The sequence below is a fragment of the Calypte anna genome, chromosome W (assembly GCF_003957555.1).
Source record: "Calypte anna isolate BGI_N300 chromosome W, bCalAnn1_v1.p, whole genome shotgun sequence".
Lineage (NCBI taxonomy): Eukaryota > Metazoa > Chordata > Aves > Apodiformes > Trochilidae > Calypte > Calypte anna.
Genome location: NC_044276.1, coordinates 15,782,030 through 15,794,638, shown reverse-complemented (window position 1 = coordinate 15,794,638; position 12,609 = coordinate 15,782,030). Strand labels below are relative to the sequence as shown.

At 38.8% G+C, this 12,609-nt stretch overlaps 1 protein-coding gene across 1 annotated transcript in view; it reads right to left on the bottom strand.

Annotated features, from left to right (window-relative positions):
• The window catches only part of SKOR2 (SKI family transcriptional corepressor 2), a 42,297-nt gene that overhangs the window by 19,016 nt on the left and 10,672 nt on the right, over nt 1-12,609 (bottom strand). Inside the window, exons 7-8 of the mRNA XM_030468379.1 lie at nt 8,465-8,527; nt 7,974-8,072 (exon numbers count right to left, since the gene is read on the bottom strand). Of these exons, the coding sequence (XP_030324239.1) occupies nt 7,974-8,072; nt 8,465-8,527 (162 nt within the window). The remainder of the gene's footprint in view (nt 1-7,973; nt 8,073-8,464; nt 8,528-12,609) is intronic.

Sequence of the window (12,609 nt, the reverse complement as noted above, 5' to 3'; positions counted from 1 at the left end):
CATCTCAGAGATGGTAAAACATTATGGTCTACTTGGCAAATAGATTATATAGGACCCTTCCAAAGGTCAGGAAACAAACAATATGTTATTGTAATTGTGGAAGTTATCTCTGGGTTAACTTGTGCAGAATCTTATGCAAAAGCAAATGGAGAAAATACTGTTTCTTTCCTGAAAAAGGTCTTTGGAATTTTGCCTAAGCCTACCAGTATTCAGTCTGACAATGGTACTCATTTCACTTCCCACCTGGTCCAGCAATGGGCAAAAAGTGAAAATATTAACTGGGCATTTCATATTCCTTACCATCCCCAGGCAAACGGCATTGTGGAAAGAACTAATGGGTTACTTAAAAGACTCATTAGACCTCAAGAGAGTAATTGGCATGAAAGACTTCATTATGCAGTTACCACTGTCAATAATAGGTGGGGTGTGAACGGATGTCCTAGAATGACAGCATTCTTTCCCCTGTCGCCTAATCAAGATAACAACACTGAGAAGCAGCCTCCCAGAAACTTCAAACAACGCCTACAACCTGGACCAACTGCTTATGTAAATTTACCTAACATAGGTAGAATTAAATTAATTTTGCAGAATCCACTGAATTCAAACACATGGGTGGCGACTGACATGAATGACAAACAACACAAGATTAGTACGAATTGGATAGTCTGTGTGCAGTAAATGGTTACTTTGTATTCTGGAAACCAATGTGTCTCTTTGGTCCTTTTGTGTAATTAGGTTTTGTGTATTGTGAAAGGAAGACGTGCTTACCAGCTTCAGCATTTCTTGGAAACAGGAAACCCTCCGGCTCAGTCTCAGAATTGGCTACTCTGATACTGGGTACCAAAGAAGTTACTATGTCACAGCCGGAAGATTAGCCACCTTTTTGGCTTACACGCAGTGATTTGTAAGAAAATGATTTTGTTTCTAATTGTTCCGAAATTGCTGTTGCTTGTGACATGTTTGGTTGGGTGCGCAAAACCTTGATTGGTATGCCAAGGAATACGTTGATTCACGAACCCTGGATTAAAAATTCTTTCCTCAATTTGGGACAAAATATAAGTACAGTCCTGGATTTGAAAAATTGTTGGGTCTGTGGATCACATCAGGGATTCACACAATGGCTGGATGGCACACCCTGTCCACCCTAAATGGATGTTGCACCCCAATTCTAAGGCACGTATGACTAAAACTCCTGTTGTTTGGGAAAATGATTCACCTGCCTGGGACCTTCATCACGTCCCAGAAGGGGAATTTTGCCTCAGCCGAAAGCTGACTGATCAGGATATTAAAACAGGTACTGGAAAAATTCTAGGTTTCTCCAAATGCAAATACACCCTGATTATGGGATGGCATTGTACAGATAGAAATTGCACCACCATAGACTGCTCGAAACGCCCTTTGGCTAAGGATAGGACTGAGGTTTGTGCCACAAGTAACAGTCCACGCCATAAACAAATGTATTATGGTTTGGCTTGGCAGGACCGCTCGGGACGTCCAGCTATTTTTAAGCAATATTGGTTCTCAGTGGATGATTCAGACATGCCCCAGAATTCACGACTCAAATGTAAAACCAAGGAGGGAGTATGGCTGTGTAACCGATCTGACTTAAATCTTCTTGCAGTAACTTCTCCCACTCGCCAGAGTGAGACACATTATTATGATAAGCGTTTCCTTCATGGAGACTTATTTGCAATTAAAGGTCACTATTTCATTTGTGGACATAAAGCATATCGTAAGCTTCCACAGAAATGGGCAGAAACATGTTATGTGGGGGTAATTAGGCCTTATTTTAAAGTATTACCTAACAAAATTACACCGCACCTAAAACTGACCAGAGCAAAAAGGTCCTTCATAAATTTCAATGTGGCAAAATCTGGTTCACAAAAGTGGAAAGGAACTGAATGGACCCCTGAAAGAATAATTAAGTATTATGACCCTGCAACATGGAATCCCTATGAAATTATTAATGGAGCACGTGACCCAATTTATAACCTAAATAGAATTATCAGGCTACAAGCGGTTGTGGAATTGGTTGCTAACAATACCAGCCAAGCTCTGCCCTTGTTAGCAGATGAAGTTACTCAGTTACGAGATACTGTATACCAACATAGGCTGGCCCTGGATTATATTTTAGCTTCTGAGGGAGAAGTGTGTGCTAAATTAAATCTGACCAATTGCTGTCTCAAAATAGATGATAATGGTAAAGTGGTAAAAAACCTTGCTAGAGAATTAACCACAATAGCAAAAACTCCAGTCCAAACATGGCAATCTCCCACATGGACTTCTTTCTTTTCCTTCATAAATAATATAGGAGAATGGATTTATGTTCTGCTTGTGTTTGGCTTATTCCTTTTCTTTTCACCGTGTGTAATCAGCATTTGTTCTTCCTGGCTGAACAGCGTCCGGGTGAGACGAATTCAGCAAACATTATCCCCTGATCAGGTTGACTCAGATACAGATAAGAAATGCCCCGGGATCATGACCCAGGTTTGAGGGAAAGTGATCCTGTAAAACTTCAACGTTTTACCTTTCTTTGATTTGTATGTATTTGTGATTATTGCCTTGTATTTTATTTTATAATTATTTTCATTCTTATAATTTTTATTACTATTGCTATTGTCATTATTAGCTCTCATATATAATCGACATCTTCTCTTTCTCATTTAATTGCTAAGATTCTGTAACCGTCAATAGTTTACCTTTCTTTCTATACATGTTGTAAAGTCACTACCTGACACAATTGCTTTGTCCATGTACATACCTTACATGTATTAAGTTGATTCTTTGTAACCTTTAATATATGCTCTCTGCTACCTTTTAGCCGTTAAATGTCTCTAATATATCTAGATACCTAGCTGCAAAAACTTCTCAATGCTGGAGAAAAAAAAAATTTATAATTTTTATATATATATATATCAATGTGTTTATCCCGAAAACACACTCCCCTAGCCTCAAAACCCACGGGGTGAGGTGATGTGATATGGTGAGGTATGTATGATGTGGAAAATGTGTGGTACAACAGACAGTTTAGCACAATTCCCCCCTCCCCCCCCCAAACACACGTTAACAATATTCTGGCTTTTGAGCTAGGTAAACGTGTGGTGGGAAGAACTGTGCTAGGCATGGTGGGATTCTCGGTTGCCCATTAATGGAAACCTCGGAGACAGAATCGGCCTGCTGTACAGCACAGATTATGAAAAAAACACACGACATAACCGTGCCAAATGGGATGTGTGTATATATAGGGATGTGTGTATATATATATATATATACATGTAAAAAATTATATACATAAAAAAATACTGACTCAAGAGCCACGGGGTGAAATGATGTATACCCGTGGAATTGAAAATACAAAATCTTGAATCACTTTTTTTTCTTTTCTTCTCTCTTCCTGCTTGCAATTAACATATGTTTACCTCAATGTATGCCTGACAGACACCTAAAAGATAAGATTATTTATCAGGTCGCCTCCTGGTGCAGGGTGGAGACCAAAAACAATGAACGTAGCAGGGCACCAGAAGACAAAAAGATAAGGATGACTCATTTCTGGGAAGTCTGGAAATATGTATGTATCAGGGACTTATACAATAAAGGGACCCCTCTTTCTTTTGGGGTATAAAAAATCCTAGGAAAAAAGGAAAAAGCAGCAGCTTCTTCCAGACGCCCGCTTCTCTCAGCACCTCGGTTTCAAGCTATGAAAAAGACACAGCGGAGGAACGGAAAGCGGCAGAAGCGACGGATCCTTCACAAGCAATTCCAGCCCAAGACCAGGTCCCGCGCGGACGGTGATAAACCCTCTTTTCTTCTTTCCTTTTACCTTAACGACTCTCTCGTCAAGGTGATTAATTTATGCAAAGGCTTTCTGCTAGCAAAACCGGCTTTCCCTGTTTAAAATAAACCCTTGTAGCTCGTTTAAATTCTAAAGCCTGGTTATTTTGTAAACTCACGCGTCGTCTATAAGTAGTGGCTGATTTATCCTCATAATCAATATATAAAATAATAAGCGGATCACAACACAGCACCACCTCATCTACCAAGTGTCCTGGGAGGATTAATGGATTAAATGACTGTGGGAGACTTTGATAGCACAGTGATGGAAGTCACAGGAACACCTAAATTGGGATGGGGAGATGTGAGCCCAGGTGAGAATGAGCAGCTCTTGTTCATGCTCCGTGCTCACCTGCTCCCAAACCAACCTCACAGCCTCTCAGACTTCTCATCTCCAAAAGCAGGATCAGGAAAGCAGAGAGCTTTCCACAGGGTGGAAGGATGGACCTTGCCTGAAGGTAAAGGAGATGTGTCCCCATCGAGTATGGGCCCAGGAATGGGGTAGATGAAAGTACCAGGGGGCAGAGCTCTGCCCTCCTCTGTTTCAGAAGAATTTTGCCCTCTCTGAAGGATGAGCGAGTTGTCGTTTCAAAGACAAGGAGGCACTTTAGGATATCAAGGAAACAGCAGTGACACAAAGAAAGAAACAGAGAAAATACATCAGGTTGAGGCCATCAGGATCCAGCATGGCCACACAGAAAAACACATGCTGACATTATCTTAATAAAGTTATTCAGATTTCCAGTAAATGCCCAGAATTGCTCGACCTAATTCCTCTATTGCAACTTGATCAGAAAAAAAAAAAAGAAAGAAATAAAGCAAGTTTGCAATTCCTCTCTTCCTAACCCCCCAAAGAGATGTGAAGTATGAAAAAGTGACCACCTCCTATCCCAGTGATTAAAGGCTGATAGATCTCTGCCAGCTACTACTCAGGTCTTCCAGCTTCACTCTGACTTGGCTACATGGAGAAATTCTCCTTCTCTCCTCATCACTTTCCTCTCGACTGCCTCTTCACAGGTTCATCACCTTTCAGAACAAATAGCTCAGAAATCTTGCTCAGTCCTGCACAGCAAATGTCCATACTCACAGTGGAAATGGAGTGTTAAGGGCAAGGTTGGTGGGTTTTTTCCCAGCAGCATTTTTCCGTCTGAATGCTTACAGACAAAGCCATGAGCAAACCCAAGAGAAGAGATATGAATATTTAAATAGCTTTCTTAACACAAAATTAAATACTTTAACTATCCAGACTATGTCTCTGCCTTTTTATTACCATGTTGTTCAATGCAGCTGGACAAAATATGGGCCAGATGATACCAAAGGTACAAAACCAGTGCAGGGTTCTGGGAGAAGATGCTATCAACTATGCACAGGTGCTCAGATTTCTATCAGGACAGCAAATTCTTTGATTTTCTTCAAGTGATCTGATCTTCTTTTATGTCCTCCAAGTGATCTCTGCATTGAGAGATCTTACAGGCAAAGAAAACCTCATCTGCAGCTTTCAAGTCAATAGCAATATAAAAAAATAGAGGTGCAAACAGCAGAGGACAAGGTCTGCCGCTTTAAAAATTATCAAGGCCACATTTCCAGCATGTAGAAGAAGCCACAGAGAAAGATGCAGCATAGCACTACTGCATGAGCTTGCAAGTACAATCAGTTCTCATTTAACAGTGATTTCTGTGAGTAGAAAATCAAAACCAAACACCTTTTACACCCAACACTGCATAGCACTGATGTGGTGGAGTGATGCTATTAGTGTGTAATGCCCCAAAAGTGATCAGTTCCAAAAGCAAGACCCAAAAAAGGTTACTTTGGAGGTAACTCCCTCTCCAAAGGAGCATTTTCCAGAGAGACAGAGAAATATCTTCCATATCTGACATACTGCCTCCCTGCTGAAACAGGAATGAGTTTTCTCCCTTTTAAAAAAAAGGCTGAAAAGGCTTAAAAGACAAAGGGTTTTCCCCAGACACAGTGCAAAGCACAGGGACAAACACCCCGAGAAGTGGGATTGAGAATTACCCTGGCAGCATGTTCCTGTCCTTCACCTGTTTTGAGGATGGGACAGAGATCCAGTCCCCCCCACTCATCTCAATGCTGCAGTGGGACATCCTGCGACATAAAACTTGTCACCTTCCCACTCCTCTCTCCCTCCTACATTCTCAGGTGCCTCCAAGACACAATAAATCAATCAATACAATTTTAATTTTACCTCTGCTTAGTTGGATCTCTCCCTAACACCTCCCTATCCACTACCACTCATACTGCTCTTTTCTTGGATAAGATAACAACACTTATCTTGGATTTTACACTAATTTTACAAAGACATTTTTTCTCTTTTTATTACGCGCAGGGGACGGAAGGTTTGGGTTGTTTTTTTTTTTGTAAATCTAAATCTGTAAATAGGTTTTACAGTCACTTGCATATATTGTTTATAGCACACTATTTGTTTTCTATTTTTAATCCTGAAGATTGACCACTACTTTGTGGTACACTGAAACCACATATTTTTCAAACCAGCATACGCAGTCACCACTTCCTTGGTCGTCCGTATGTGTTCTTTTCTTTCATTTGAATTGTATTTTATGTGGTTGAATTGCAGTGTTTATTTACATGGCAATGGCAGAGCATTCGTTTAACTGTATAAAGAACAAAAAGAATAAATGAGTGACCTGAATGGCAAACCTCCAAGATGCCATTTCGCCAATACCGCATATCAGTCTACACTGATCTACAATTTGATCTACACAAATTATTTCAAAATTACCTCACTCCCAAACCCAAGGAATGACTGAATTTATACTGAAGGATGAGGTTATCCTCCTTTCATTAATATCTGTGTCACCTCAGGCAGCTCTCCTTTATTTATGAAGCTGTCTACGTCTTTTGATATTTGGGCTAAAGAAGGAATCTTTCCCAGAGTTCTCCCACTTCCTTGATTCCCTGAACTTACCCTGTCTGGTGCTACAGAAAGGGGAAAAAAAGTATTTTCTTGAAGTAATAGGAAAATGCTGTCTGTATTCCCATTTTTCCCTGCAATCCAGGGAGCTGCAACATTCTTCAGCCTGAAGCAGTGGGCTCTAATAGACTGACTTACTTAAGAGGTACTGGCAATACTGGGGTTTTTTTTGTCCCTGCAGTTTTTATGAAGGAATTCAGAGGACTAATAAAACAGAGAGTTTCTGAAGTCTTCAAGAAACTATGACAAATTTTTTTGTGTCAAGTGCAAGTCAAACATCTCAACCACACTGGAGTGAAGAAAAATCAGCAAATGGCAAAAGAACCCAACAATTAGTCTGGGAAGGTTTCAATTTATCTACCTGGGTTTATTGTGAGTCCAGGAATTCCACAGTGCTCCATCTACATATAATCTCACAGGAAAAAAAGGACAGAAATGTAGATTTTGAAAAAGCAGAGTTTGAATAAGCCCTGACATCATCAACATGAGGAAAATACTGAATGGAAGCATTGTCAGACCTCTGATGGACTTCATTAAGAAGCAAAAGGTGGGTGCAAACATTTTTTTTTTCTTCAGGTTGCTGCTGCTTGTCTACTTCAAAAGGCCTCAGTTGAGAGGTCTTTTCCCATAGCTCTGTGCATGCAGTTCAATTTTCTGGCAATTTTATGAAACCCTACCAATTATCCCTTTTGGTTTTTTGTTTAATTTTGTTTTGTTTTACACATGCCCTGTATGTTCCATCACCCCTAGGTAGCACCCTGCTCACCAGCTGTGGTAAAAGGGTAATTTCAAATAGCCCATCTCAAGAGGAAAAGTTCAAACAGGTCTTTCTACCCCTTATACGCAGGCCAAATCAATTCTTCACTACCAGCTAGAACCACCTAAAGATGACTTGGAAGCACCCTGTCTTCAAAAGCCCCCAAGAAGATGATTAAAACAAACATCAATGTACCCCAAGAAGCCCCAGACATGCTTCTGTCTACTCACTATGTTCAGTGTTACCAAAATCAGTAGAATATACAACAAAATAGACAACCAGCTTCAGATTTTCCCTATGAAAGGGCATGCTGCCAACCTCAGCAGAACTAAGCCTGACAACACACCTGAGAACATCCCTCTCCCATTTTAACAATCTGACAACAACCATCCCCCCCCCAAACAACACCAAAACCACATGGATGTGTCTTACTGAAGACTGGGAAAGATGTGTTTCCTTTCAACACCTGGAATTCCTGTTCTAGTCTCCTCCGTAAGTCAATCTGTTCAAACAAAACCTTTTGGAGCTCCTCTAACAAAGAGAAAAGAAAAAGTGGGTTTGCTAATCGGTATAAATAATTCTTGATAGAACAGTTGCAGAGCAATTCATTACTATAAGACAAAATATTTTAGCAGTTATATATATAAAAAAAAATTGTTGCATAGACCTACAATAGATTTTGTGCAGAAAGCCATGAATATAAATCAATGTAATATATTATTTTAAAGGATTATATTACAGTGTCATGTATTGATTGATATATATGCATTAATCTCAATTAAATCCACCCAAAGGTCCATATATTATTCATATGTTACTTGACAAGCTTAAAATATGGTGCAGAACAAAAGTGCCCCCTATTATCCTCATATTCTATTAACAAAGAGCAGTTTTATAATGTAAGAGGCCCTTATTTATTTTACCTTTCCCCATGTTTTCTACATCCTTCTTCAGTGAATGAGGTGAATTGGTTTCTTGCATGTGTTCTCCAGAAAGAAAGAAAGAAAGAAAGAAAGAAAGAAAGAAAGAAAGAAAGAAAGAAAGAAAGAAAGAAAAAAGTTATTGATTTACTGATACTGCTTGTCATCAGTATTGTCCTTGCAGCTGCTTCGGAGAATCTGGAATGGAAAAAGGGGAAAAAAATAGGGAAAGAGTAAGATTGAGGTTTATGTACATAACTCCGCGTGTGTAGCACAAATGTTTGCAACCCCTCATGAAGATGCTCTTATCAGAGAACAAATGGGAAGGGGATGGAAAAGGGGCAGAATCCCTTCTCCAGCCTCATCCCCTCTCTTCACAACAGCAAGTCCATGCTGGGCAGGACCCTGCTCCCAAATCCACAGGCATAATCCTTTTTGCACCAACCTCTTTGGCTTCATCAGCCCTTCAATTTTATCATCTTCTAGACCTCTATGGCACAGGCTTGTTGTAACTGGAGATAATTTATGCCCAGCTGAGATAAAATTGACATTAGTGGTATTTGCATCTAAAGGATACACCTCTGAGGTCAGCCAATTCAGATTTCTCTCTTAGGTTGCTCTTATAACTTTTAATCACATAGCAGTAAAGATTCTTCTAGACATAAAATTTGACTATTTCCAGATATATACATGCTACTTCTTTCAGCCTTTTTCCTTTACAAAGAAAATAAATTAAAGGATATAAATATAAATATATATATATAAACAAGTTGTTAGGTTCACCTGGATGACAGTTTGACTTCAATATGAACTCTCTGACAGGAGGTGTTATTTTAATTATCCTCTGGAACTGTGTGATCTTCCTCTAATTTCTATGAACTGGGTTTTGAAGCAAAAATCCATGAAAAAAGGTTTTTAAGAGAAAAAAAAAAAAGAAAGACTTCAGAAATTAGTGGGAGATTTTCTATTATTTACAGATGAAGCAGAAATGGACTCTGAAGACTTAAGAATATATTTGGTAAATTATTGAGCTAATTAGACTAATATTTAGCTTAGTCCAGTCAGTAAATACACATTATTAATTCTGCTGATGAGTAATCAGTAATCAGACAGACATAAATAGACTCATGTCTTAATGTATTTGGAAGAAAAAATAATGGAGGAAATACCTTGTTTTTTTGTTTTGGGTTTTTTGTTTGTTTGTTTGTTTTGGTTTGGTTTTTGTTTTGATTTGTGGGTTTTTTGGGTTTTTTGTTTGTTTGGGTTTTTTTTATAAAAAGCCAAAGTAGTGAATAGGTCACCACACAACAGATAAGATAGCATCTACTAGAAAAAACATACTGTCACCATGCAGTTTACAGTGGGTCACTGCAACAAGCTGATTTAAAATCTGAACTGGAAACCCTGGTTTTCTATGCAGCCAAGAAATCTTTCTGCAAAACATTTCTTTCTGTTTTTAAAAATCAATGCATTCTTATATCCAGTAAACCTTGAAGTCACAGTAGATGAGACATATCCAATAGCTATGCATCTTAGCATCTCCTATCTCTTCATTCCTTACATAAAAAAACCCCATCCACTCATTCAGGCATATGCATTTACACAACTGGTATCTGGTGCCAGCAATTCCATTAAAAATCTGTTTATGTAACACAATGATAAAAATAAAAATAAAATTTAAAAATTGTATGATATTTGACATAAATGAAATATTTTCTACAGGTAAGTTCTTGTACCACACTAAAAAAAAAATAGCAAGCTTAAAAATTCACTACTTTTTGGGCAGTGGTTTGAGGTGTTTCCATAATATAAAGTGTCTCTTTTTTTTTTTTTATGTAGTTAACCTAATTTTATTTTAAACAGGGATGCTAACAAAAAAATAAAAAAAAAGTATTTTGTTAGCTAAATTAGGGTACACAAAGTCAAAATAGAAGAAATTTAAGTTTAGGAAGAGTATTTTACTGAATTATAAATACCAGTATATTTTTCTGATCATTTTCTTTCACTGAGGCATTCTTTTCTGACTGTTTTACGGGCAATTTGGAGGGATAGCAGCCTCACAGACAGAATATAACTGGATTTTTCAAGGAGGAGGAAGAAAAAGGGGCACACACTGGATCCCAGCATAGAGCATGGCAGCAACACAGCTCTTTCCCACTTGCTCAGTTGAGCTTTCAGAGCTGTACAGTTTGATGCTGCTGACTCACTGGGATTGAAAAAAAATGTATCAAAATGAAAATAAGGACATATAACATGAAGAATAACTTCTCCAGCATCTATGAACTCCTGGATAAGTCACAGGAAGACAGTTAGAAAATAAGCCATCCTTGCACCCAAAATAAGTAAAGAACAGCGTGGAAAAAGTAAAGGTGTTTAAAGGTAAAACCCATTATATGCTGGTTTAAAAAATAACTGCAATTTTTAATTGTTAAATAAAAAAAAAGAAGACTCAACATTATTATTGTTAATGGTAATAATAATCAGATGGGTTTCACCTTTCCAGTCCCCCTGAAAATGATAATTAGGAGGCTGCTCTTCTCTGTTTTTCCATACTTCCCAGAGGCCTCATCATGTCTTGTGTAGTGTTCTACCTTAATTGAAAGAGAGGAGGTATTGAATATTTAACCAGCTTCCTTTCTCTTAAATGTCAATTAAAAGCTAAATAGGTGTTTAAAAACAAACAAACAGAAAGCCCTAAGAATTTTAATCAGTCTAAGAAAAAATCACTTCCCCTTCGAATAGCTCCACCATAACTCTCTTGGGCCTTGTCTATACACAAAGTTGTAGCAACATTTAAAACAGCAACACTGAAAGCTGTGCAGCCCCCCAGTATAGACACCAAGTTTTTCTTTAAGAGGTGCTTGTTATACAGAAAACAGTTTATTCAGAAAAATCAAACTATGCCTCAACTTTCTGCTGGCTAGGGAGGAAAAAAAAAAGGATGAAGTATTCATAGCCAGTTTGTACTGCCTCAGCTTTTGGTATCTCTGCTCTTCCTGATTAGTTCAGGTGCACAGATGTTAATAAAATGAGGTGGGTTGCATTTTTTTGGGTTACAAAAGTGGCTTTCTTAACCTGCAACATGAACATCCACCCATGGAGGAAAGGAGAAATTACGCCTGTAGGTAGACACGTCTCAAAATACTCAACCAGTACCCTAAAAACCAAAGGTCCTGTTTTGTACTTTGACACAACCTCATCTCTCCTGATGCCACCATTTAATTAGCTCTGCAGTCACTGGAGTAGTTACAATTTCAGCAAAAGAAACAAACAGAAACATTTCCACATCTACTCTCCCCAAAAGAAACCCACACCCTCCTGGTTGTACAATACCAAACCAGACATAGCCAGGTTACCTCTTCATGCTGTGCCACCTAGAGCAACCTCCTGCAACCTTTCTTTGGGGAGCTCGAAGTGCTTTCCAACCAGCAACTAAAAAATCCACGTTGGCCCAAACAACTCAACTACATCAATGGGCAACTTGGTCTTCCCAGCCCGGAGCTCTGATGGATCCACAATGGAACGCGATGGAACACAATGGAACCTATACTCCCTAAATTCTTTCTAAATTTGCAGTGCCAGGCCTCGTCAACCAAAATCACCCACTCATCTGTCTCTCAGCACAGGCCCTGTGATTCCAGGATGGTTCTTAAATAATGCAGAACAGATGATTGCTGCCCACCACCTCTACACCTCGCTCCCACCAGAAGAGCATCACTGGTGTGAAGCCCACAGCATCAGTGATCTACCAGAACTTAGAACATCCAACAGTATTTTTAGCTGGAAAGAATGCTGCTTGCAGACAAAAAGACCACAGCAGTAAAGACGTTGGTATCTTCTGGGTATAAATATAGATATATCCATTTTAAAAATCTAGGCAGATGTGAGCTGGTAGCTTTTGAGAGCTCCAAAGTGCTCCAATCTGTATTTGCAATTAATTACTCACTTTAAGACATGCACAGTTATCATGTACATCCTGAAGAAATCCTACCCTTACTTGAAAATATTAATCTATCGGGCATATTCATGCCACATTTTTTTTGAAAGAATGGGATAATCAAGACTTGGGAAAACATGCCTATTTTGGCTGGTTCAATAAACATAAATGCTTTTCTGTACTGGGGCTGATACATGTCCGGAGCTTCAAA